We start from the raw sequence: 27,936 nt of genomic DNA on the forward strand, positions 1-27,936 counted from the left end.
TCCTAGGGATTTCATAGCTGAGCTTCTTAGCTTCTTTTGGGCATGAATTCTAGACATCCAGTTTGGAAAGTAGAAAGCCTAGCAGCAGAAAATGGTAAGGGTGCTGATAAGGACAACAAAGTAGTTTTGGAAGGGAGGGCTCTAGCAGTTGGGGGAGGGAGGAGGGCAACTACAAAAAGCTTCATAAGTAAAATGAAATGATTCATCTGAGTCTTAAAAGAAACCAGGGATTCCAAGAGGTCAAGTTGAAGAAGATGGGCATTCCAGACATAAGCAACAGCCAGTAAAAAGGCACAGAGATGGGAAATGGAGTATCTTGTGTGAGGAGCTAAATGAAAGCCCTTGGAATTGTTTGAATCATCCCATGTAGTAAATAGTAAACAAAGTTGGGAAATTTTAAAAAGATTTTCCTCCCCAAGTAATAGAGATGAAAGGCTGAAGTGCTTCTCCAAACTCCCCTCATAATAACCCAGTACGGCCAGGTAAAGAAGGCAGTACTTGGAAGTTTAGAGTAGATTATAGGGAGCTAAATAAAGTTATTATGCCAATTACTGCAGTCCTTCATGGCTTTATCAATATGGTAAACCAGATGACCCAGTGTGGTAGCAATTTAGATTTAAAGATCTTTCCTATCTATTAATAGGCCACGTGACCTGCTTACATCGCAGGAAGCCTAAATCACGTGTGGTAGGAGGAGCTTTCTGACAGGAAAAGGAAGTTATGTCACAGGAAATGCTCTGAGAGAGAGAGAACAAGCTATGGCTGTTAATGGCTGTTAATGGCTGCCTTCCTGATAGTTAGAGCTGAACAGGCCGACTTAGCTGTACTGTGAGTTTGTGTTTTAAGGAAGACCCCAGCAGGGAGTGGGAGAGGTTTTGGGATAGTGAGGCTCCATGTTGTGATATCGTGTTTTGGGTTCCTTGCTGTTATGATGAAGTGGGCTAACTGGCTGTGGGAGCTGAACATTTGGTTATGGGATACAGTTCTGTGGTGTCTGAATAAATGTTATATACTACTTCTACCTTCTTTATGGAGAGTCTCTCATAATTTGCGATACAGAACTACATAGGCATATTCACAATTATCATTGATGTTGTGTTTATTGCCTTACTGATACACCCAGGGCCTGGGAAAGTGGTAGAAAGTTATTGGGGCCAATACATTTCTCTTTATTCCTGAGGTTGAGGCTTGTCCAAAGCAGTTTGCTTTTACCTGGAAAGGAGTTGAGTATACTTTTACTGTCTATCATAATTTTCCTTCATATTGCCACCATTTTGGTGGGCCAAGAGCTGAGGAGACCTACTTCCTGAGGGCATCAATAACCACTACTGTATTGATATTGTAACGTTGATTGGGCCAACAATGGCAGAAACCTGATATCAGATGGTGGTTTATATGAGAAAAAAAGGGGTGGGAGAGCAACCCTAAGAAATTTCAGAGTCTAACCTATTTGGTTAAGTTTTGAGGAACACACTGGGTAGAGAAAATCCAGGTGTAGTCTCTAATAAGCTACTGACATTTGCTTCATGAAAATCTAAAAAGGAACCTCAGAGGTTATTAGACACTTTTGAGTTCTGGAGGATTCATATTCCTGGTTATTTTAATATCCCCTATTTACCAAGTCATTTGCACAGCTTTTAAATGGGGCCCAGAACAGACTATTCCCCTGGAAGAGCCATTTAGCAGTCTCTCTCCATGGGTCTTTATGATCCTTGTGAGACTCATGTTGGTGAAGGTCTCTGTCCTTTCGCAAGCAACAGTAGGTAACCAGACTAAATGACTGTTAGGTTTCAAAGTGGCAACTCATTCTGCTGCTACTTTTGAAAATTAGTTTCTTGCGTATTACTTGGACTCAACTACACTAAACAGATGAGACTGGGTCATGCCATCACCCTTCGTCAAGAATTGCACATTACGGATTGACTGATGTAAGATGGTCCCTCTACAAGATGAGTAGTTTCCACTGATGGAAATGGAATGCTGTGCTTACCCAGGCTTCTGTGGTGTTAGTGTCCTTCATGAAAAGCTTTTAATTTTGCTACTAGTGTAAAATTGATTACCAGCTCCAGTGCTTTGCTTTCCTGTCAAAATCAGTGGGCCTGTTTATAAGGACTTAGCTTTTGAGGAACCATCTTACTTGGTAAACCAACCTCTCTATACACAACGAGAGTGGCATGAATAATTAATTGGACCTCCATACCTCTATTAATCCAGTATTGGAGAATGCCTTGAGGAATGGGACTTCCCAGTGGATCAAGCTGCAAATCACAAGACAGCCTGTGAGAAAGCCCTGAGGAATGGAGCTTCATTTATACTGATTCCTAGGTGGTGGCCAAGAGTCTGACTAGGTGGTCTAGAACATGGAAGCAAAAAGGACTGGACAATCAAAGGTTCTTCTCTTTGGAGTCAGAAACAAAGGAGGAATTTTGCCATTCTTCCCACCACTTACACTTATGAGCACATACAGTGCTCTCATAAAAATGATAGAGATTGGGGACTGTGTCCATTATTAGATATGGACATCATAAGGGCCATGATGCTATGTTGCAGTAGATGTAGGACCTTATGATGAGACAGCTACTGCTGTGCAACAATACACCTCATGCCAATTGGGGCCTCCATCTCTGAAAGATCAGTATGTGATGAGTGATTTCCAGCCTGCCTCCAGTTAGTAAATTGATTACATTTGCCTTTTTCCCATCTTAGGACAAAAGGTTTGCTTTTACAGCAACTGATAATTATTCAGGATATATGACATTACAGTGCCAGTCAAATATGTTAAGAACATATTCTTCTTCCCTATGCACCTCCCTACCTCTGATCAGGGCACCCATTTTACAGCAGAGATCATAAATTGACTCCCCACCACCATTACATTCACTGAGTTTTCCATATCTTGTATCTTCCTTAGGCATCTGGCATTGTTGAATGTCAGAAAGGACTCTCAAAACAAAAGTTTATCATCTTAGCCTTGAGAGTTCTGAGGGATCTCCTACCCTCCAGAAATTGTATCTGTAATAAATTAGCAACATTAGATCTAGCCTCTAAGACTTAACTGATAAGGATGGACTACTTTTAGACACAGTCCAGTCACACTCACACACACACACACACACACACTCCACCCTTATTCTGACCCCACTAAGAATCATTCAGGTCTTGAAGTTTTTTCATCTCAGAAGGGTCTGTATATCCCAGGAAAGAACAAACCATTCAGGTACCCATTAATTGGCAAATCTTACTCCCCCTCATACACCCTATGGTTAGGGTAACTCTTTTCTAGAAAAAAGCTTGGTTGACCAAGGAATGGAATGGTTCTTTACTTTCTAATGACATGGGAAAGGTGAAACTCTTTACATAATTAGGCAGAACAGGAATTCTCCTGGAAAAAAAGGAAATCCCTTTGGCTTCTTGGTGGTAGTCCTGAGTCCCTGGATGAAGGTGAGGGACCCCCACAGAAAATTCCCAGGGGAAAAAGGAGAGTAACACTAAAGTAGATACCTTTAAAGGGCAAAGATTTGGGATCATGTTCTGAGGGGACTTCTATGGAGAGGGAGATTTGAGCTAGTGGGCTGGAGAACACTGGGTGGCAGCATAGGGCAAGTTCTCAATATCCACTCAGGCAGGCCCTGGGTCAGGCTGCATGCAAGAAGCTTATGACCTCTTAGTTAACCAACCTTGCTTCAGATGATCCTAACCTGCGATGGGGGTTCATGACTGTCAGAGGTGTCATCATTGGCGATATGGTACTGGTGCTCCTGATCATCATTACTGTTTTATATCAGGACACCCACTATAAACTGTGTGTCCTATCACCCTGCCCTGCTTAGGGTATTTTGGTATTGTCTGACGTTTTCATTTTTACTTTTTTTACTTATGTTTATCTCCTTCAGTCTCTGGTAGGCTTCTCATATCCCCTGGCTAGAAGGTGTTTAGAACATTTATGCGGCAGAAGGTCTCCTTGCAGGTTTGAGGGATCTTGACATCAAGGAACAGGATGTGGTAAGAGTAGCTTCCTGGTGGGGGGTGGTGGTGGAGGGACGCCATCAGGCTTTGGTGGATCTAAGGGATTAGGCCTTGAACTGGTGATGTAGTTTCGTTGTTTGTAGGCTGAACTAGTTCCTCTTTAGAAAGAACAAGGAGGCCGTCCTCAGGATTTTGGTGCTTAGGGAACTCAGGCTTGATCCATCAAGGTAGTTTCCTTTTTGCCTAAGGCGTAAAAAGCCTGACTGGTGGAAGGTTCTGACGCTAGAGGTTTAGCGGAATTCCTACTACCCTGCAGGATGTCTTTCTGACCCAGCATTGCCCTGACAAATATATATAGGTGGAGAGCAGGTCCATTTGAATTAGTAACGAGTGCCTGTATCTCTTTAAATCTCTTATTATAAGTAAATTTATTTTTGTTGAATTTTTTTGGTCCGTGAGTATTTCATTATATTCTAGTCCAAAGCATGAATGGCCTGGCCCAGAATACATATAATACAGCGTAGGTATTATAGATGTCTGTGCTGGTGTCTCATATCCCACTAGACTGTAAACTCTTTGAGAACAAAGAATGTCTTGTCTAAACACTTCACAGTATTTCATTTGCTATATCTAAACGTATCTAGACACGGCTTTAAGTCCTTCCAGAGAAACCTTTGAGACCCTGCAATGGTGCTAATTTGGGTAGACTTGTACTTGAAGAACATAATCCTATGACAATGTGCCGGTTTGTTTCCTTTTTTCTTTCCTTAAAAGCTATTCTAAATGTAGAAAATCATGAATTTGCTAGATGCCAAGCAAGTCAGCCAAGTCTCAGTCCTGTTGTGGCAATTTGAGTCGCTTTCAGGTTTTTGGTATTATTGCCACTTTGAACATACAAACAACAAACATTTATTAAGCACCTACTATATGCCAGGAAATGGGATACAAACAAGAAAAGGAAAAACAGTTCCTCTAGAAGCTTACAATCTAATGGGGAAAAAAACACACAGGAGGAAGCTGAGGGGCAGGAAATACCAGGCATGGAGGCATCATGATGACGATAATGGAATAAAATCCAAAGAGTACAACTGATGGAAAATGAAGAATTCACTGGGCTTTTTTTTTAATGGAGGCTTTAGAAGTTTTTTGCTTCTCCCTCCAACTCTCCTGAAGGGCAAAGAGTTTTAATGAGGTATAAATAAATACCAAAACTGAAGCAGTCATGTCCATGATAATGAGTTTCCTGGTGATATTGTTTAAAAATGTTATTAATCTATTGTTTGTGAACCCTTTAATTTCCTAATTTATACTTAATCTCTCCTCTACCTAGAGATTCCTCATTCCTTTAAAAAAAAAAGTGGTAGGAGAAACATTCATTCTCTCATTTGTTAACCTCATAACCTCTCATTGTTAACCTACTATATATATGCATATTTATGTACACGTATGTACATATATATTTATTTGTGTGTATTATGTACATATACATATATTTCTAATCTCAGTCTCTCCTCTCAGTTTAAATTCCAGCTGCCTATTCAGCATTATAAACTGGGTATTCCAGAGATATATTAAATAACTAAACATCTCTAAAGCTGAACTCACATTCCAGGCTGTTCTAAACTTACCTATTTCTACTGAAGGCACCATCATTTTTCAGTGTTTCAGATTTGTAATCTTAGCATTATCCTGAACTCACTTTCCTTCAACCTTCCATACCCAATCAGTCCCCAGATCTTGCTTTCTCTACCTTCACAGCATTTTTCCCATCTGACCCTTATATCCACTCACACAGCTACTACTTTGATTTAGGCTTTCATCATCTCTCACCTAGATTACTGCAGGAGCCTGAAGTCTTAGCCTACTCCGGTTCATCCTATATAGTACTACCAAAGTAATTTTGCTTAAGGACAAACTGACCCTCTAACGCCCCTATTCAGCCAGCTCCGGGGGCTCTTACCTCCAAGATAAAATATAGTCTTCTCTGTTTGGCTTTTAAAACTCTACACAACCTGGCTCCAACCTGTCTTTCTAGATGCAGTGGATATTACTCTGCCTCTTGCACTCTTTGATCCAGACAGGCTGTCCTGCCCTCTGCTCCACACATATACTGCCCCATTCTCCCGTTTCCTTGCCTTTGCACTGGTCACTTTCCATTCCCAGGATGTACTTCCTCCTTACCTCCACCTAACAGTCTCTCTTTCTTTAAGCTGCAGCTAAGGCACCATCTTCTGCCTTTCCTGATGTCCCCAGATGCTAATGTCCTCCCTTTCAAACTACTTTATATTTTACTACTCCTTAAATATCTGTATGTATTCACTTTGTTTTTATGATATGTGTATGTGTGTATAAAATATGTACTTGTCTCATTCATTAGAATGTGTATCTCCTTAGGAACAGGAAGTATTTCATCCTTTATACTTTTATCCCCAATGCTTATGAGCAGTCAATAAATATTAAGTGCCTGTGTGCCTAGAATGTGCTAATGCACTGGGGACACAAAAAGAGGCAAAAGACTTGTCCCTATCTCCCAGGAGCTCACAATATAATGGGAAAGACAGCAACCAAATATGCACAAACAAGCCATGTAAAGGATAAATAGAAAATAATTAACAGCGGGATGGCATTAGAATTAAGAAGAATTGAGATTCCTGGAGAAGGTAGAATTTTAGTTGGGACTTAAGAAACCAGGGAAGCAAGTTAGGTGGAAATGAGAGGGGAGAGCATTCCAAGTATACTGTTGTTCATCCTTTGTTTTCAGAGAGGACCAATGACACCACAAAGGTGATGTCTTGACTTGTGCATGAATTAGATTTAAATGAGGCAGACTAACCCAAAGTCATCAGCCTTACTCTCTCCTCCGGAGTCAACTGAAGTCCAGTGACAAGAGAAAAATCTAGGTGACAGTAGATGCCATGGATGGATGACCTAGGCCTTTCTAAATTAAGGTCTTTCCCAAGCCATCGTTTGTCTGAGGCAATGCCCATTCAATGACTAAGGGCTAGGTAAGAATTGAGACAAAAGATGGCCTAATTCACCATCACAAAAGAATCATTCTGGGAAGGGAAGACCCTCTGTTTCTGGCCCTCACAGAAAACAACTGCTATTTACACTCATCCTGTACCTTCAGATCCTAAACTGTAAGCCACTGAGGCTTGGGCCTGGGCTCCATTTTATCAACAAGGAAACTGAGACCCAGAGAGGTTAGGTCACTAGTCCAGAGTCACACAGCTAATGTGTCTGAGTTAGACTTTAAACTTGGGTCTCCCTGACCTTTTATGTATACATCACCTCATACAGTGCTCTGTACATAGTAGGCACCTACTAAAATCTGGTGAAGTTTAATGAGAATAGAATAGATGACTTTATGTAGCATGTTAAAGTTTTACTCACACAAGGCAAGCATTCACAAGGTCAGAAAAAGTGATACAAGGACACTCCCAAGGTCTCTCTGAAGAACTTTAGTATTGGAGCCACTGGTACAGGACCACCCAGCATGGTGTGCCTGAAACAAAGAAGGCACTCAAAAGAAATGTGAGTGGGAAGATTCAGGGTGGGGCTCAAGGGGGTTCCCACAGTCTAAACCCCATCAGTCTGACCAGCCACAGTTGGATATACTGTACCTTGACCCCAATATAATGGTGTTATTCTGGTCCTCTTCAAGCAAGAACAACCACCACCAAGGTTTTTTAAGCACTTTGCAGACATTACTGCATTTAATTCTGACAATAAACTCGTAATATAAGTAATGCAGGTGTTTTATTATTTCCATTTTGCAAATAAGGATTTTATGAAGTTGATAGAGACTAAGTGACTTGCCAAAGGTCTTGACAGCTAAGGAATTGTAAAGGTAAGGAAGAACAAAGAGTCAAAGATAATTTGGAAGTTTTGAGCCTGCATGGTTGTGTTACCATCAATAAAAACAGAATACACAAGTAGGGGAGGGGTGGAGATGGGAAAAGGAAGATAGTTTAGAGATGCTGAGTTTGAGGTGCCAGTAGAACACCCAGGTAGGACTTGAGCTCAAGGAGCAACTGAGCCAGAATATTTATAAATTTGAGAATAATATGCCTAGAGATCAGGTACAGGTGGAATTGCCAAGAGAGGTGAGGGGAGAGGAGAAGGGGAGTGGGGGGGTTGGGGGGGGAGGGAGAGAGACAGAGACAGAAAGGAAGAAGAGAGAAGAAAAGAGGAACCAAAATAGAATTTTCCTATAGTCCTCTACCTTTTTCAGCTCTTAAGGGGTCGTTGATGAGGTAGAAGGGAGTGCTCAAGGCAGATGTAGCAAGCATCCAGAAATGATAGGTACAGAGTATACCCCAAGAATGTTGGGGTACCACCGGAAATGATGGAGTATACACAGGTGAGTTCTAGTATCCTGAAGGAATTCACTTGGACAGTCTCCAAGTTAAAGAAAGGCATTTATTGGGGTGACACACCCAAGCAGGGCCCTGCTGCCCTATGGGAAGCAGAGAGGCCATGCTTCCCATAGGAGGCAGAGCGATTGGCTAGGTTAGCTGTCTGGCCTTAAATACAGTTTAACAGGAGAAGAAATGCCAGATGTCAGGTAGTCCAGAAGTGTATAAACAGGCAGGGGAACAGGAAAGGGGGGAAGAAGGGCTGCTCTGGAGTCCATACAGATAAGCAAAGAGAACAGGAACGGGGAGGAGCTGGTTGTTCTGGAATGTCAGGTAACTGCAGGCACTTTGTGAAAGTGCACAGGTGAGTCCATTTTGGGGGCTTCAGTGCACAGACCTCTTTGATCATTTTTCTGGCTGGTCACATCCTGTGTCTTATCTCTTACCTGCTTGCTCCATCTGCCTCCCAGCACTCCTTTCTACTTCATCATAGTGAACTGCTGAACTTTCATTCAGTACAACAAACATTTAGTTAATACATTTGTCTTACGAGGTACTATACTAGTCTCTATTGATACTGTAACAAAAACTATATTCCCTGCCCTCAATACTTGCATGCTTCTTGGGAGATACAGTATTTATACAAACAAGCATGTAGGAGATAAACTGAGATGAGAAAGTATAACAACCGGGGAGATCCTAAAAGGTTTGAACCTTTGTGGTATCTTAGGTTCATGATACCTAAGGTAAACCTTGAAAGACAGCAAGGATTCTAAGATGAAGAAATGTGTATGCATTATATATACACACAGAGAGCCACAGATATAACTATATATATGTGTGTGTGTGTGTGTATATATATATATATATGTAGTGTGTGTGTGTATCCATGAAAAACAACAAAGAACTTACTCTCAAGGAATTTACAGTATTGTGGGGGAGGGGATGGGGTGATGGATGCACAAACAGGTAAGGTAAAAGGAGAATAAAGCAGAGCCCCAGGACAAGCACTCTGAGATCCAAGAAAAATAATCAGTTCCAGCTGAGGAAATTTCAGGTAGCCATAATCAGGGCTTATCACGTTTCTTAGGGGGTTTGTTATGAGGCTCAAATGAGATAATCTGTGTAAAAGGCTTTACAGACCTTAGGGGTGCTACATAAAATGTCAACTTTGAGTCTTTGTTGTTCAATCTGTCCCACTCATTTGGGGTCCTCTTGGCAAAGATATCCCTGGAGTGTTTTTCCATTTCTTTCTCCACATCATTTTACAGATGAGGAACTGAGGCAAATAAGGTTGAGTGACTTGCCCAGGGTCACACAGCTGCGTATCTGAGACTGCATTTGAACTCTAGGTGAAGCACTATACACTGTGCTACCTAGTTGCCTCCAACTACTTAGTTGTTTCTATATATTCTGCTGTTGCTTTAACAGTCAAATATTCACTTTAGCCCATGGTGGCAACACACTCCCGATTGGGGAGAGAGATGTGAAGAGGCTTCTTCTAGGAGGAGGGTGCATGTGATCTGGCCTTTGAGGGTTGAGGATTTCATAGCGGAGAGAAGTGGTGAAAGATAATCTCAGGTATGGGGGGCGGGGCGTGGAATTCAAGGAAGAGTGTGAGTGCTGGGTGTCTTGAGGAACAGAGAGAAATCCAGTTTGGCTGAAATGGAGTGTCTGAAGGACAAAATAAGACTAGCAAGAAAGAGGCAGTGACGTGGTTGTTATGGTTATGTATCTGGAAGATCACCCTGTAAAGGAAGCACTGAAAAAGGAAAAGACTGGAGGTAGGGGGACCAATTGGAAGGCTGTCGCAGAGTAGTTCAGGTGAAAGGTCCAGGTGCAGATGCTGTACAAAACTAAGGAGAGCTGGGCTTCCGTTCTGAAAATTCTTCAGAGAAGCTTAGCAAAACTTGTGGAATTTTCTCAACTTAAGCTGAACCACATCGATCGGTATCTAAGGATATAGTTGTCATCATTCTTTACAACTTTAATCGCAACACCTTTCTGGGCATATCAGTCCCGTGAATTCTCCCACGTGGGGTCAAGTATACTGCTGGAGAACCAATCCTTGCTGCCCCGCGCCCCAAGTTCCCAAGACTGCAAACTTCCCCCGTACCCACAGAAGTGGAAGAGCCGTAGCAAGCTCGATAACATCTAAGAGCTCAAACTCACACGAGGCGTTAGTGAAGGGGAGGTGAGGGTCCGGAACTGATCTGGGGTCTTCAGAGTTCAAGTGCGTGGTGTTTTGGTTTTTTTTTTTTACACTGACACCACGCCGCCTCTTTCCTCCGCCTTCAAAATACGTTTACCTACCAGCTATATTTTAATAGAAGAGGGGAGGGAGCCTTCTTACCGATCTGTTCCTATAAAGGGGGAACGCTATGGAGGAGTAGGTCATTCACAAAGCGCTCTTCTTGCTGCAGACAGACCAGTGAAGTGTTGATTTTGGTAAACCTTCCCCCTCCACGGGCCCGAGGAGTAATGGGCACGGCCGGCCACCGTACCGCCGGTGGTCCTGCCCTAGCTTCTTTCTAGGTTCGTTTCCCAGGCCCAGAACGTGGGAGTATGGAGGGGTGTGGTCGTTCAGCTTTCCCATCAGAAGACCCAGACTCACCTCGCCCCGGTCCCGGGCCGGCTGAAGAGGGCGCCCGAGGCCACCTGGGCTGAACACCCCGTCACCACGGCCACTCTAGCCCGCGCCCGCTTCTCTGTGGCCTCAGCTAGCTCCGGGGCGCCTGCGCTCCGGGGCCCCACCCACCCTGGCCACCACCCGCCCTTCTCGGAGATTTCACCAGCTCCTGTGGCCTGTGCGCAGGCGCGCGTCCCCAACGCCCCCTCCTTCCGCCCTTTTCGCTATGGCCTCGCGGGTCCATTGGGCGCGTAGAACGCGACGGCCCAAACCCGCTTTTCCTTAATTCCTTCTCGCCCCAGCTGATCGGGGTTGAGCCCAGTTTACATCCACGGCGTGTTGGCGATGGCATCACGGGCTCCTCCCCCCAGCTGGCTGTGGGCACCGAGGCTTCAGCCCGGGGTGGGACTCGTGGAGCGTAGATTCCGCTTCCGGTGTGTATTGTGTGTATCTTTCGGGGGCTGGAGGAGGAGGCAGTGGCCTCGGCGGCTCCGGTCCCCCGGACCCCCGGATCTGGACCTGGGGGAGGTAAGTGGGAATACCTTCCCCCCCCCCTCCGACTTCTGCTACCCTTTTCTCCCTGGGCAGCTCCAGCTCTGCGTTCCAGCGTCCCCGCGCCCTGTTACTACGTCACTGCCACCCCCAGCACGTAACAATCGCCTTCCTCCTCCTGCTTGGGGGGCTGGTGCCAACGTCACCTCTGCCCTGGTGATGTCAGGGCGTCCAGCGTGGTCTAGCCACATTGCCTTACTATCTCCCCTCTGCCGTACTTTCTTCAAGATCCTCCTCATCCTCCTGCTTACCCAGCTTCGTGATGTCATAGACATCCTCCAATGCATCACAGCAGTCCGAGATACCCAGCTCGTGCATCCTTTTGGCGTCACAACCCCCTTTCCTGCCAGCCAGAGGCCTTGTTTTCCTTACCCCTCCCGGCAAAGTCATGTTAGGCAGAGCTGGAGAGAGGAAATAAAGGTGTTCTGGGGACAGAGTTGGGGTCAGTGCTTGGAAGAAAAGAATAATAAAGTTAGGGCCCCCCAAAGATGGGGAGAAACAGAATGGGGGTTCCCACAAAGTTTGCCTTTCATCCACTGACACTTTCAGAGGAGGAAGAGAATCTGTTTCACCATTCGCAGTCAGTATCTGTAGGAAAAGAGTTTTGTCTTTGGCTCCCTCCATAGACCCTTCTCCTTCCAAATATCTGACCGTTTTCCTTCTTTCCCTCTCTTCCTTCAGGGCTGGGTGGTCCTTCCCTTTTCCCATCCTAATGCCCTGTTCAATCTTGGCTCCTAAGCTACAGAGACTACAACTCTTCCCCAGGTGAGTAAACCTCTCAGCTTTTAGATGTTTTATGAACACAAGAGAAGGTCTTAGAGCTGGGTTCCTTATGGGTAGAAAAATGTGAAACCTTAATTCATCTCCTGGTTGATGAGGAAAAAATGACGCAGGAATGGCCTGTGCTGACTTACCCTCCCCATTCAGAGAGAACTACAGTGCAAATCAATAAATACTTATTAAGCCCAAGTATGTCATGTTAGGTCCTGGGGATGAAAAGAATGAATGCTAGTTTACCCCATTGGGGACCTTAATGAACTCAGGTAGGTAGGAAGAACCCCAGCTTCTTTTTCTTTAACATCCTTTATTTCTAGGTTTTATTATGCATTACTGTATAATGAGAGATAACTATACTACTGCTTATACTCCCTTTCCCTTACCCCACCCCCCAAAAAACCAAGAAGCCAGGATCTAATAATAGCTAGAGAAAACGAGTCAGGAGAAGGTGTAATGTTAGACATTAGTTTGTTTTCTGGTCACACAAGTCTGTTGCTGTCTCTGGGGCATAGAGAGTTTTCCTGGTGTTAGGCATAAAAAAATAGACATTAAAAAAGGGGGGGGGACAGAGACGATGTGTCAAGTTCCCCATGTAGGTCAAGAAGAAAGTAAAAAGTGAGCATAGGATTTGTTATAGGTTGAGCATTATATTTTTTATAGGCAGGAAGGATGAAACTATTCTGTTGATTAGAGATTGGACTAAAGATGCATATTTTTTAAACAAATTTTATTGGTATATATTATGATCCAAAATTTTGTGTCAGTTATTTTCCCCCCTAAACCCTACCTTGAAACAAAGAAAAGCAATTAAGCATGTAATTACTGACACTTCTGAAGAGGTGTACAATGTTCCATTCCTATAGCCTCCCAGCTTTTTAGAGAGAGAATGGAGGTGTTTTCTCTATCTCTTTTACAGGGCTAAGATTGATCATTAAAATCACTCTACTTTGAGATGATTTGTTAGCGGATTTTGTTTACATTATTGTTGACCTAATGGAAGAAAGATATTTTGACCAGTGGATTGTATTTAGTAGAGAGCTTTGTAGATAGTTTTTGGCAGTAAACTATAAATTAGGTATAAGGTATGGACTTTAGGTAGTTACAGAATTTGGACCTGAAGTAGGGAAGAATAAAGGCAGAATGCATTATTAAAGAGATCACATTTTCTGGTTTTTCTTTTTTTAAATCCCTACTGCTTAGCACAATTTGTAGTAGCACATAATAGACAATAAACACTTTTTGATGGATTTGATGGAATGGAGTAGAATGTGCTTCTGGAATGTGCTGGGGTGATCCATGTTGAAGAATCTCTAATCACTGCTAACTAATTGGGAGTATGTTTGACAACTTTTCTTGTTTTCAAAGGTGATTTCCTTGGGCCTAATAGGCATTACTATTGGTGCTGTTAAATGTGGGTGCCACATATTTGCAACTCTTTAAATGTGTGCACCAAGATGAATAGATCCCCCAGTATCAGGAGCATGTTAAGACAAAATGTACTCAAAGAGCAATGGAGCACTTTGTGAATCATTTCAATCAGAACAGAGGGCAAAGTGCACACCTTTTAACATCATGTTACTTTTTGCTGGCTTTATCTATTAGGCCTTCCTGAAAAGAAGCAGGCTGGCCTCCATCCTCATCCCAATTCAAGTCCTGTGAAAGAGTGGGGGATGAATGACCCCTGAGGAGGTGTATGAAAAAATTGGTGAGGAATAGGCCTAGAAGAAAGATGAAGAGCAACTCTAGGAGAGAAGAATGATTGGGACAAGTTGGAGGATGGGGAAAAATAGTAGCTACAGGTGAGTGGTAGAAGTTGACAATTTGGTGTGTCCTAGGGTAGAGAGGAAAATGTTCATTTTGTATGTGTCATAGAATTTGGATGGGGAGATATACCTCCTTTTTGAAGTTATTTCAATGAAATATTTATGCAGTTTTGAGTATTGATGATGATAACGATAATGCTTAGAAGGCCCAGTATGAAGAGTATGAAGCCCTGTAGGGCAGACAGATCTGAAGTCCTGGGGAGAAGAGGACATGTAGCTTCTGAGATCCTCTTTCTGATACCTGTAGTAGAACTTAGGAGACCTAAGATCTCATATGTTACTAATTGTGTCCATGAGCAAGTCATTTAATTTATGAGCCTCAATTTTGTTATCTGTAAGATGTCAATTGGCGATATTTTGATAATCTCAGGAGGGACTGGGACTTAATATATAGCTCTGCAAGTCATCTGCATGGATAATTAAACCCATGGGATCTGGAGCTGTTGATGTCACCAAGTAGGAGCATAAAGTGAGAAAGAGAGGGCCCCATACAAGAGCCTTGAGTCTTGACTCACAGGGCCAAAATATGATTAAATAAACACCAAAGGAGATTGAGAAGGCATGGTCATACAGGTAATAAAAGAACCAGTAGTATAGTGTAACAAAAACCCAGAGAATATTTAGGAGGATCAATAGTTTCAAAAGCTACAGAAAGATCAAGAAAGTCAAGGACTAAGAAATACTCACTTATACCTTAAGAGGAACATTGGTAATTCAGGAGAGGTCAATTTTAGTTAAGTGATGGGTTTGGAAAGACATCGCATAAGGCTGAAAGGTGAGTGGAGAGCAACTAGAAACAGTATAGATAGCTTTTTCCAGGAGTCTGGCTGAGAAAAGGAGGATGCATGATAGCTTGAGTAGATGGAATAGGGTCTAATGGAGATTTAAGGATGGGGGAGATTTGAGCATGTTTGTAAGCAGCAGAAATTGCAATATTCTGTTTCTTACAGAACCTGTCATCAAATAATTTATATGCGTGACCCACAATTAAAGTAAATATAATTATGTAGTATACTGCTATACTTCAGTGAACTAATAATGTCATCATTGAGGGTATTCTGAAAAATATAAAAATCAGAACACTTCCATTTCTTAGTAGACAATCAATGTTTTATTCTGGATCAGAAATTCCTCACTTGTTGCTAATCTGGAGCTGGGCTTCACTGACCATGGGGCAAATCTCAGCAGACATAGTCTCTTATCAGTCTGTTTCCAGAAGCCTTTGCAGTTTGGTTGGCTGTTCAGAGAATGTACTTCCTTCATTTAACATCTGAAGACCCCCTAGGTCAGGGTTTCTTAAACTTTTTCACACTCAACCCCTTCAGCACTAGGTTACCATGCCATAATGAAGTTCAGATGTCTCAGATTCATTGGGTGGGCTCTGATTAATTTATAATAATAAAATTATGCTCCAAATCCCATATAACTGTGCTGTTAGACACCAGTTATATAAGGGGCTCCAGTGCCTGTATTTTTTCTTTCCTTGTTGGGACCTCTGATTTTGGAGGTATAAGAATACTGAGATTCCAGGTGAAGCAAGTCCTATTAGTTCAGAGCTGCAGCTGTTGTGCAGCTTAGTCTTAGGGAGTTGCTTGGGCACTGAGAGGTTGAATGATTTGCCAAGAGGCCCGCAACCATTGTTTTGTCCAAGGTAGGAAACATGGTTTTCTTGCCTTTGCAAGCCAGCTTATCGGCATTGCTCCTAGCACATCAATACAACTTTACAGTGTCATAAACTTGACCTAAAACTAAGCCTTACTGTGTGTGTTGGACATTATATTAGGTAGGTGCTAGAAGAGATTCAAGTTTAAGCAATATTTGACCACTACTCTCAGAGTTTTCAACCTAGTAGGGGGTATGTAATATTAACAATAAATTCTTACATCGGGCGTCAAGATTTATAAAGAACTTTCTTCACAACAACCCTGTGAGATAATTAGCGAAATTAACTTTTTTCCAGATGAGGAAACAGTCTTAGATTAATTGAATTATCCAAGGTCTTGACCCTGTCTGGCTCCCCTGAGTCCAGCAATGCCGTTTGAGGTCAGAAGAGTGCAGAGGTTATCAGTGACATAGGAAAGACTCTAGCATTTAGCAAGACCAGGAATGGCTTCTTACAGAACATGGCATTGTAAATGAAACTTGAAGGAAGCCAGGAGGAGAGCATCCAGGTGGACAGCCAGTGAAAAAATTCAGAGTCAGAAGATGGAGTGTCGTGGAGGAACTACAAGGGAGCTGGTATGTCCTTGGATCGTAGGGTATATGGAGGGGAATAAAATATAAGACAACTAGAAAGGTAAAAAGGGCCCAAGTTATATGAAGGGCTTACCCAACAGAGGATTTTATAATTTTACCTTGGAGCTACTAGAGTTTATTGAATGGGGGGAGAAGGGCGGTGAGATGGGTCAGACTTGAATTTTATAGGAAGTTCATTTTTACAGGTGAGTAGAAGATGGCCTGGAGTAGGGAGAGACTTGAGGCTGGAAGACCAACCAGCAGTCTGTTTAATAGTCCAGATGTGAGGGGATGAGGCCCACACCGAGGTGGTGGCATTTTCAGAGGAGTGAAGAAGGCATAGCAATAAGGGCCTATTGGGTGGGGGCAGTGGGGCTAAAGAAAGGGCAAATAGCAAAGCTATTTCAGAAGAAAAATGACAAGACTTGGTAACTTTATGAATGAGGAGTGAAGGAAGAGAGGAGAGTCAAAAATAACAAGGAGGTTTCCGTTTTGGGAACTAAGTCATAATGTAATAGTGAACTTCAATCAATAATCTAATTAACAGGAATTTTGCTTGGCTATAAAGTTGAGAAGGGCGTTGGAGGGATGATTTTTGACAGACAAGCTTCAGTGGCTTCCAACCTTTCCTAGTATTCCGATGAAGCTTTCATTTTAAGGGGGGGAAAATTCTAGAATCTTAATAAGATGACAATTGTACTATTATCTATTGATTGAGAACATAAGGATGCTACGAATTTATTAACACTTTAAAATGAATTTGTATTTTATCCATCCACATAGATTTGAAAATAAATGCATAATATATTGAGCCTCCAGAAGGTATGTTTGCTTACTTATTATACTAAGTCATGTAATGAAATATGGATCATTTGCCTTAGCTCTGCTCTACAGGTTGGAACCCACTGCTTGAAATAAGTGTCTGTGTAATAAGCAGAGGTATCCCATACCTTAGAGTTGACTACTTTTCTTAGTTATGTTGATTGGTTGGATTCAAATTGATGCACTTTGGTAATTTATCAGCTGACTTGAGGAGGGGATAGAATTTTGTAAAGGAGTGTTAATAAACAGGAACTTGTGAAAGGGTGGGAAGACGGGGAGCATACTCAGAGTAATAAACCTTAATAATTTGCTATCAGAATGGTGCTCACTTGGAATACCATCAAAATTACTAGGCCTGGTCAAGTTTCATTTTTAAAAGTATTGTGCGAACATCCTAGTGAACAGAATGAGGTATGTTTATTAAGTGGAACTGTGTTATCCAAAGCAAAGATAGCCCTTTTAGTCAGTTTTATGTCGCTGCAGGATCACTTACATGAACTCAGGCAAGTCATTTAACACCTGCACTTCACTTTCCTGATCTGTAAATGAGGGAATTAGACTAGATGTTCTCTACAGGCCCCTTCCAACTCTAAAAATATATGATCCTATTTGCTATGTTTCATTTTGGGATAACTTAAATGCAAAGGTGTGGGATATGAGATAATTATCGTACCTTGTCTTTTGTGCAGTGCTTTATGTTTTCCGAAGTACCTGCTATATCTGCATGGGACCTGTGTCAGACTAGGAATATGTGGAAAGAGTAGCTAGCCACTTGATTTTCTTCAAAAAGATTTTTTACCACATTTTTTTTTACAGGACTATTTTATTTAGATACAGTGTATACTAATACTTTGCATTTGTGTAATGTTTATTTATAGTCTTTCAGTATGCAGACCATTGTGCTGGGGATGTCTATATGTCCTGCATACCTCACGGAGAATCAAAGGAGAAAAGTTCTATGAAAGCAGGGGACTATCTTATCTAAACTCTGTATCCCTTCTACTGCCCAGCACAGTGGGATGTAGAGGTGGGAGGAGAATGGGGATCTATAGAAGAACCCAAGAACAGAAGAGGGAATGTGCCAAAGAAACAGAGCAGGAAAACATAATACAAGGTACAGAGCTTGAGAGCAGGGTGAATGAAATAAAGACTGTGGTAAATATGCTTTCAAAAAGGTATGGGATGGAAGGTTTAGGCCAGGGAAAGGTAATATAGAAAACACCTGGATGAGAATACCTAGTGGCATCCAGACCTAGGGTTATACAGGAATATTGGGATCAGGGATAAGGATGAGAATATTTGTTGGACTAGGGTACCAAGAATTGAAACTAAATCCACCTTCTTTCCTTTTCTTCCCTGCTATAAGGTGAATAATGGCAGAAACAGGCCTGATTGAGGCAGGGGCCTCAGCGGCCTCAGCAGCTACAGCCCTGGAGAACTTACAGGTAGAGGCAAGCTGTTCAGTGTGCCTGGAGTACCTGAAGGAGCCTGTTATCATTGAATGTGGGCACAATTTCTGCCGGGCTTGCATTACCCGTTGGTGGGAGGAACTGGAAAGAGACTTCCCCTGCCCTGTTTGCCGCAAGACATCACGTTATCGTAGTCTCCGGCCCAATAGGCAACTGGGCAACATGGTGGAAATCGCCAAACAGCTACAAGCTGTCAAGCGGAAGACCCGAGATGAGAGTCTCTGCCCCCAGCACCATGAAGCCCTTAACCTCTTTTGCTGTGAGGACCAGGAACCCGTGTGCTTGGTGTGCGAGATCTCCCACGCCCACCGGGCTCACACCATCGTGCCACTGGATGACGCTGCACAGGAGTACAAGGTGGGGAACCCGATGCGTGATGCCGACGTGGGGAGAAAAAGAGGGAGGAACAGCGGAGGATGGGAGACTCCATTGGGTAGAGGATTGTAAGCTCCTTGAGGGCGAGACTGCATCTGGTCCACATTCTGTAAACCTCCCAGAGCTACACACACAGGGGGCGCTCAGTACGTCCAGTCAACTCAATTATCCACGCGAATGGAAGCAAACAGTGGTGAGGATTATCCAAAAATCATTTATTTTTGACTTTGCAGCACATTTTGGGGCCTAATGTGTGAATATCGGTGTGTCTGATCTGGGAATTTACAGTATTTTGCACAAATAAGTGACATCATTTTGAGAAGTCCTGACTGGGAGAAGATGGACAGTGATCTGGCCTTCACCTTCTCCCTTCCTCCCCATCCTTTATCCCCTACCACACACACACACACACACACACACACTCTCTCTCTCTCTCTCTCTCTCTCTCTCTCTCTCTCTCTCACACTCATTCCCTCTCCCTCTCTCCCCATCTCCTTCTCTCCCCCTCTCCCCCTCTCTCCCCCTTGAGGCTGGGGAGAAGTAGCTTCATACCTTTTAGACTAATGCAGCACCAGCATCAAGTTGAATTTCTTTTGATGTTCACATACTTTTCTACAATTGAAAGGGAGAGTTTATTTAAATTACAAGGTTTCCTTCTGGGCTGCAAAAGGAGATGTTTAGTAGTAAATAGAGAATAATATATAAGCACTATATTTTTATCACCTACTTTGCTTAATTATTTGTATTACTAACTTAGATACAATATTTGAGTTAAATCCATATGTCTAATGACTATATTTGACAATAGACAAACAGATGGACAATAAGTTGAGTGGACAGATGGAAAGGGAGTATATTCCTTGAGTGAAAATTGGGGGGTTTAGGAGGGAGAGGGCAGGGGAAATATTGAAAATTGGTAGTGGCTGGTGAATCCTAACAACCATCTGGTTGAATAGGAGGAGATGACAAGGTTGGTGGTGAACTTTGAGTTTGGGGCAGCAATTAGATAAGTGAGATTTGTTAAATAGAAGATAGGGTATAACCTGTGGTATGACCTGTGTTTAGGCTCAGGTTGGTGGTGGGATGCTGAGTAAGTGTTCAAGAGTTATGAAATAAAGTGGTTGAACTGAGAAAAGCAGCAAAGAAGACAAGTGAGTTTGAAGGATTGGGCAGGCGATGGTGACAGCCAGCCCCCGTCACCTTTCACAATCCCTTCATCTCAGGAGAAGCTGCAAAAATGTCTGGAGCCTCTGGAGCAGAAACTGCAGGAGATCACCCAGTGCAAGTCATCTGAAGAGAAGAAACCTGGAGAACTCAAGGTGAAAACACTCGGGAGGGAGAGAGTTTAACCAGAGTTGTGCTGTGGGTATGATCTTTATAGACATAACGAAAAGCTACTACAGGTCAAATCCCATTACAAGAATACCATGAAAATAAAAACTTTTATCATGATAAAAAATATTTCCACAAAGAACTGTATATTTAGCTTTTACAATTTGTTAAACCCAATTTATTAATGCAATGAATGAATATCCATAAGCACCTACTATGTGCAATGCACAAGTAATGGCCCAGCTGTCTTGAAAAAATGATTTAAGGTGACTAACAGCAGAGCCTTTAGCCTTGAAACTTATTATAGCCAGTATCATGATACCTTTTAACTTAAATATATTACATTAAAACTACTTTCTGTAGGTTTTCATTCTAAAATATTATAATGAACTTTTTTAATGAATCCAGTTAAATTTTCAAAACTTAAATCAAGAAAATCAGTTGTTAAAAATCACAAATTGTATTTATCTGTTCAGATGTTCAGCACCCCCTTACCACTAATCCACTAAAGCTAATATCTCCTTTAGTCTGTCACTCTATTCTAAGAAGTTTTAATTGTGTGTTGTTTGCAAAATATTTCTCAACTATACTTACAGAGAACATCTCACTTGCTAATATACTGTAAAAGTGTAAAGGGGAAGAAGAGTGGAAAATTAAGCAGAGGAATTCAAGCAACTCCCTTCTTCAAACATCCCAAATTCTCAAACAACCCTGCAAAACCAAACAGCAGACTCAGAAAGATATAGGAACTTGGAGGAGTGAAGGGATGGGGTGAAGGTGTGTGCATGCCACCTCCTTGAAAGTGAATGAAAATTTGCTTTGGGGGTTTTCCCCTTTTCTCTTGCTGTGTTTTGAGCACTTTTTTTTTTCCAATTGCTAACTCATAACCCTACCAACTGCCTACACAAAGGCTAGTAGAACTCAGCCTCTCTAAGCTTGGAATATTATTTCCTGCAATGTACTCATTCCAAAAGAAATTGTATCATGAAAATGGGTATCCTTCAGTTCCTTATAATGGGATTTAACCTGTGTTAATTCATTTAAGTGGTGGCTTGGGGGTTGAGCTACAGAATTCCCACTTGGCCCGATTGACACATATCCTTCTCTTTTCTCAGCGTCGAGTGGAGAGTAGGCGACAGCAAATTGCAGGGGAGTTTGAGGAATTACATCGAAGGCTAGAAGAAGAGCAGCAGCTTCTACTGTCTCGACTGGAGGAGGAGGAGCAAGACATCCTGCAGAGGCTTCGGGAAAATGCTGCCCAGCTTGGGGAGCAACGTCGAGACCTTGCCCGCCTCGCTGCTGAGATAGAGGGCAAGTGCCTACAGTCAGGTTTCGAGATGCTCAAGGTGTGACTTCCTCTTCACTCTCCTCACCTCCAGCTTTCTACACATCTAAGATCAGACCCTGTAAATAACTCTGCACCTAGGATAGCTTAGCATAGTGGAGCATTGGATTGGGTTTTGAGAATGGTTCTAGTCTTGGCTTTTTTGCCCTGCTCACCCTCTCCAGGCTTTCAAATTTTCTTGCTTTGGTGGAGTGAGGAAACCTGATTTCAGATCCTGACTTAGCACAGGGCTGTGTGACCTTGGGCCAGAAGCTTAAGCTCTCTGAGCATTCATTTGTAAAATGGGGAATGATATGTTTAAACTACCTACTTATCTCAAAGGGTTATTGTAAAGAAAGCACCCTTTTATGAAACTTTAAAGTGCTTTATCAGTACAAGTTGCTTTTACCCAGAACTAGATTCAGAAAGCCTTCACAGGTCTTTATACATTTGCTTTAATGAGTCTTAGAGGATTTTTTAATCAATTATATATAAAGTGATGCTTCTGAAAACAGTTCTATTAAGCACGGTTAACAAGGGTTATAGGAAATGTTTGTGTCCCTTTTTAAATAACATTACTGTAATGAGAATTAACAAGTATGTATTATTCATTCACAGATACTACTTTAATCGTTGTCATATTCTTTTTAAGTATTAGTGTTCTGTCATCCTCATTTGCTTGAGAGCTCCATAAGGGCAGAGGCTGTCTTGCTCTTTTATACCCACCAAAACTCAGGACTTTCTATATGGTTACATGCTCATGAAATAGTAAGGTCCAGTGTAATGTGAAGGGCCCAGAAACCAGAGGCTGAAAACCTAGATTCAAATTCCTGGGCCTGCCATCTTCTATCTTTCCTATCTTCAGCAAATCACTTGCGCCTCTCAGGGACTCAGTTTTTTCATCTGTAGATATGAAGGTGTTCAACTAGATAATCTCTTAGTTCCATTCCAGCTTTAAAATATCATGATCCTAAATGACAATAGAGGGTGTCTAAAATTGCTACTTGCCTTATGATTCATTCTTTCACCATCCGCTGCTCACTAAGCTTGTATTAAATGCCTATGCTTGGAAGACAAAAAAGATCTGAGAGGCTGAGATCCTTGTCTTCAGAGAATTCCCAGTTTGGCTGTTGTTGTGGGGGATGAGTAGGTTCAGACCTGTACAATTATGTCAGTATAGAAAACTCAGACTCACAGAATTTTTAGGGTTAATAGGGATCGGAGTAGCTACATAGTCCAACCTAGACCTGAAAGGAATCCCATATAATGAGAGATTGATATCCAGCGTGTCTTTGAAGGCCCTCCAAGAAGAGGGAGCTCCTCCCCCTCCTCCTCATGGCCCCCCCCCACCACACACACACACACACACACACGAGACAGCCCACTCCACTTTTAGACACATCTAATTGTTAGGATGTTTTTCCTGACATTAAGACTAAATTTGCCTCTTTATGAGGTATGGCAGCTTTTTAAACATTTAAACACAGCTGTTGTGTTCTCCCAAGTCACATCTCTAGATTAAACATCCCCATTCCTTTAGGCAATCTTTAGATGATGTGGACTCAAGGTTCTTCCCATCCCAGTTGCCACCCTTCAGATTCTCCCCATCTTATCCATGTCCTTAAACTATGGTGCCCAGAACTGAGCAGAATAGTCCCAGTGAGGTTTGACCAGGGTAAACGGGCCTCCATATTCCAGGAAGCTGTGCCTGAATGCAGCCTAAAGTCATTTTTGCTTCATGGACTACACCCTGCTGATCCGTAGAGAGCTGTCAGTCCACTAAAACCCCTAGACCTTTTTCAGACAAACTGCTGTCTAATCATTACTCCTTCCCCCATCATATACTTGTGAAGTTGGGGGTTCTAATCCTAAGGGTAAAACTTCACATTTATTCCTGTTGACTTCATCTTAGTAGATTCATCCTAGTGCTGCTCTTGCCTGCCAGGATCTTTTTAGGTCCTGAGTCTGTCATCCATGTGGTGTAGAAACTCATTCCTCTGGTGCATATCACACTCACTCTGTGTCTTAATTGCCTGGATACTGAAATTCATGGTGGTCACACAGCTCATGGGCTTCTGATATAGGACCTGAACTCAGATCTTCTTGACTCCAGTACCAGCCTCCTATCGCCTATCCCAGGCTGCTTCCCCCTTGTGGAAAAACACAGCCAAACATACATTAAGCAATTTGGAAATAATTTCTGAGCATCATTTTAAAGGAACAAAGTTGAACTTGAAGTCGCAAACCAAATAAAAGAAGGGATCATATCAAGCGAGGCTCTGAGCCCCATCCAAACTTATATGCTCCATCCCCTTGTCCCTCCTAGTTCTAGGATGTTTTGCTCCCACTGGAGACACTGGATCAATACCCGGGAACCTTGGGGAGGACTCTCAGGGCTAGGATGTGCTAAAGGCAGGGCAGCAATAGGAGGGCAATAAAAGACAAAATTAATTCTGCTCCCTTCTCTCCTACAGGATGTCAAAAGCACACTGGAAAAGTAAGTGACAACTCCTTGGACCAGCTGCCTGTGGTGGTGGGGGAGATCAAGGTCAGACAGGGCCTTAGTGTGGGAGAGAAAGGTCCCTAGCACCAAGAGGCACGAGGTCACTGGGACGGCCTTGACAGCACCCTCTTCTCCCAGTGTATTGCTTATATTTCCCTAAACACTGAGCAATGACAGAATTCAATCCTGTCTCAATCTACCAGTTGGAATGGGACCTAGAGGAGATGGAATGAAGGGGTACCAAGGGACCTATAGAGAGCTCTGGAAGGAGAGGTTATTTGGGGACCCTATGTTGCCCCTCCCACCCTTCCCCCCTTAGCAGATTGGATTAAGGGAGAGAATCAAACAGGAGAGGAATTCTTGACTACAGTTTAGGGAGCAAGAAATGGGAAGAACTGGAGATCACAGCTTCTCTTTGAAGACTTGGATAGCTGTGGCCCAGTTGCTTAGGGCATTTCCTTGATCTGGCCCCTTATCCCCACTCCCACCCCACCCCCTCCCAGATGTGAGAAGGTGAAGACCATGGAGGTGACCTCGGTCTCCATTGAGCTGGAAAAGAACTTCAGCAGCTTTCCCCGACAGTACTTTGCCCTAAGGAAGATCCTTAAACAGCTGATGGGTGAGTTGGGCCAAAAAGAGAACTAGCTGCAAGAATATATAGGGAGGAGAGGTTCCTTAGGTCTTTCCCCTCTGCCTCCTCAACCCTTCCTCACCCACCCACCTCCCTTGACTGGACTCCAGTCTCCCCTTATTCTCTCTTTCTCATACCCTCAGCCTTGTCCTCTCTTCTTCCCAGCTCACTACTTCCCTCTTTCTGGCCCTCAGTCTTTGCCCTTCCCCCTCTCAACACATTGGGGCAGATTTTAGTGAACCAAAAGAATGGAGAAGACCAAAACCTGAATTAATCACCCCCTAGCCAATTAGTTTTTGGACAGTCAAGAGTTTATTGTAAGTGAACACATTGGGATTAGGATGAAAATAGTATTCTCCCTCCATCATGGAACATGAAGGACTAAAAGTCAAACAAATATAGTGATTGGGGGATCTTAGAGAAGATAGGCCTTACAAAGTTAGGTCCATTGCATCCTTCCCACCTTCTACCTTACTCTGGCCTCTTCCTGCAGCGGATGTGATCCTGGACCCAGAGACAGCTCACCCTAACCTAGTCCTATCAGAGGACCGAAAAAGTGTCAAGTTTGTGGAAACTCGGCTTCGGGACTTGCCTGATACACCTCGGCGCTTTACCTTTTACCCCTGTGTCCTGGCCACAGAGGGCTTCACTTCAGGTCGTCACTACTGGGAGGTGGAGGTGGGTGATAAAACCCACTGGGCAGTAGGTGTGTGCCAGGACTCTGTGAGCAGAAAAGGCGAGCTAACTCCACTGCCTGAGACAGGATACTGGAGGGTGCGATTGTGGAATGGGGACAAATATGCAGCCACGACCTCACCTTTCACCCCTCTCTGCATAAAAGTGAAACCCAAGCGGGTGGGTGTGTTCCTGGACTATGAGGCTGGCACACTGTCTTTCTACAATGTCACTGACCGCTCCCACATCTATACTTTTACTGATACCTTCACTGAAAAACTCTGGCCACTCTTCTACCCAGGTATCCGAGCAGGGCGAAAGAATGCTGCACCTCTTACCATCCGGCCTCCTACAGATTGGGAATGATGATGGGAAGGAACAGGGTGGGATGTTAAAGTAATGATGGTGACAGGGGAGACAGGTATTTGGAACTGTGTCTCTTAATCTCCTGTGTCCTGCTGCTAGAGGTTTCCTTGCCATCGGGCTCATGTCCTGTATTCTCCTGGAGAAGGTGAGGTAGTGGGAGGGAAGGTTATCCTAGGAAAGAGACTGGGCCTGGAAGAGAGAGTCTCAAAGATCACACACCTGGAGACTGGTCCTTTCCCGTTATGTGAAGAGGAATGGGGAGAGGTTTACTGAAGGTGAGGCTGTCTTGGTTGCCTGCACTGTGCTCCACCAGTTTCCTCATTGCAAGAGGACTTTTAGGGGGCCTCCTTCCCTCCAAAACAGAAGTAGGTGCGGAGAAGCCCGAAGCCTCTGTTCACCCATTTCAGGTGAGCCCCAGGACAGTTTTGTTCCTTTGAGGGAAGCAGGATAATCTCTGTATCCCTAGAATGAAATAAAGGTGAATTGTCAGTCACATGGGAAGAAGAGTGTTAAAGTTGGTCTGGGGCAAAGTCGGAAAGAAAAGGGTTTGGAGAGGAGCCAGAGGTTCCAGCCACAGGGAAGAATAGAAAATAAGTCTCCTCTTGTTGCCACTTTATCCTAGCCAGGTGCAGTAGAGAGGAAGAAAAAGCTATACCTCCTCCAGTTTTCATGGAGTCATCCTATCTCAGGCACTCCGCTGGTGAGGGGTAGAGGCAGAGACATGTTTGGAGCCCAGAAATGGCAAACATTACTCTAGATGACTCAGGAATTATAGATGGAGAAAGAATTTTTCCTGCTTCTCCTGGCCTTGAGGGTTTGAATAGCTGGGACTGGAGTGCAAAGGTAGTGTGATTGGGGGGGGAAGTTGGGGGGAAGCACTGGATTTGGGCTCAGGAGACAGCTTCAAATCCTGGTTCTGTTATTTAGTGGCTCTATGATCTTTGGCCAGCTGGTCAGTTACCCTATCTGTCAAACGATGTGGTTGAACTAGATAAATAATCTCTGAGGTCCCCTCCGTCTCAATACTGACTGTGCCATTAATGGAACTAGAAACATTTATTTCTCTTCCTTACCCATCCACACTACATTTGGGGCTGACAGGATGGGTGGGGTCCAGCTGCAATTATCAGGTCATAAACTGGGGTTTCCTACAAGCTGTCTCTAAATCCTGAACCCAAGCTTCTGCCTAAACCTATTAACTACCATTGTACCTGCTTACCACTATGTTCAAACTAAGGCTGGCCAAAGTAGAACAAAGGCAAATATATTGCCAAAGCGTTACACAGTCCAAAACCAAATCGTCTTTGATTGTTGGTAACTAAGACTTCGCATACAGACAGGCATCACCGTCACAAGCTTATCAAGTAAATAAGATTTGTCCTGGCTCCCTGTACCCCCAACCCCCCAAAAAAGGTTTTACCATAGTATCCTAGCCTGCTTTAATTCTTTATGTTGGCTATTACTGGGCTAGTAAAGTTATGAGGAGTATATTAATATTAACCCTTAAATATGTTAATATCGAGCTAGTGTAAAGCTAATAGAATCTTTTTTTGTGGGGAATGAAGCAGAGGAAGGTTAAATATCTAAGTTCAGTTAAGTTATTAACACATATGATCACAGAATTGAAGCTGAGAGGAACCATCATCTTAGGGGCTGTCTGGTGCAACCCTGTCTCTCTCACTTTACAGATGAGGAAACAGGTTCGTGAAGGTTTAGAGAGATGCTCCAGGTCACAGTGACCGGTAGCATGGGAATTCAGGTCTGCTTCCAAAGCTACACCAGTTCCCTTTTTGGCCAGACCTGTGATTTCAATAATTCATCGTTAGGCTCATCCACTTTAAGTGGTATTAAGGTCACAGCCAGTACATGTATCCTACATTAGATTGAGTGTGGTGAGCCTTCGGGTTCTACAAGGTATCTCAAAGAGTGATGAGAAAAAGTCTGGAATGTTTTGGGTTTTTTTTTTTAATCCCTAACACTACTACTTGCTTCGTTGTGAGGGCATCTTGGGATATGAATTTCCACCCTTTTAAGTCAAAAGGAAAGCCTATTTTCATAATAATAGGTAGCACTTAAGACTTGAAAGGCGTGAAATACTT

The 27,936-nt window shown here is 43.1% G+C and overlaps 1 protein-coding gene across 7 annotated transcripts; it reads left to right on the plus strand.

Annotated features, from left to right (window-relative positions):
- The first annotated feature begins 11,074 nt into the window (after window positions 1-11,074).
- On the plus strand, window positions 11,075-26,847 carry LOC118856732 (E3 ubiquitin-protein ligase TRIM39). Of its 7 annotated transcripts, XM_036767186.1 has the most exons (10): window positions 11,175-11,481; window positions 12,187-12,270; window positions 13,885-14,081; window positions 16,226-18,276; window positions 18,529-18,988; window positions 20,230-20,325; window positions 21,454-21,684; window positions 24,137-24,159; window positions 24,669-24,784; window positions 25,290-26,847. In XM_036767186.1, exons 5-10 carry the CDS (start codon window positions 18,536-18,538, stop codon window positions 25,835-25,837), a joined length of 1,467 nt encoding a protein of 488 aa, XP_036623081.1. In that variant the 5' UTR covers window positions 11,175-11,481; window positions 12,187-12,270; window positions 13,885-14,081; window positions 16,226-18,276; window positions 18,529-18,535; the 3' UTR covers window positions 25,838-26,847. The 7 variants fall into 7 exon arrangements, with proteins under 7 accessions (XP_036623078.1, XP_036623081.1, XP_036623077.1 ...); XM_036767183.1 differs by lacking the exon at window positions 16,226-18,276 and having other exon boundaries at window positions 11,075-11,481; XM_036767182.1 differs by having other exon boundaries at window positions 16,226-18,988.
- The last annotated feature ends 1,089 nt before the right edge of the window (window positions 26,848-27,936 follow it).

This window comes from Trichosurus vulpecula, chromosome 7 (assembly GCF_011100635.1).
Source record: "Trichosurus vulpecula isolate mTriVul1 chromosome 7, mTriVul1.pri, whole genome shotgun sequence".
NCBI lineage: Eukaryota > Metazoa > Chordata > Mammalia > Diprotodontia > Phalangeridae > Trichosurus > Trichosurus vulpecula.

Excerpts from the sequence above, each read along its gene's own strand:
- LOC118856732 (XM_036767183.1), top strand. The coding sequence starts at position 18,536 with ATGGCAGAAACAGGCCTGATTGAGGCAGGGGCCTCAGCGGCCTCAGCA. Across the intron at positions 18,989-20,229 it reads ACGCTGCACAGGAGTACAAG|GAGAAGCTGCAAAAATGTCT; the intron begins GTGGGGAACCCG and ends CCTTCATCTCAG. Across the intron at positions 24,160-24,668 it reads GTCAAAAGCACACTGGAAAA|ATGTGAGAAGGTGAAGACCA; the intron begins GTAAGTGACAAC and ends ACCCCCTCCCAG.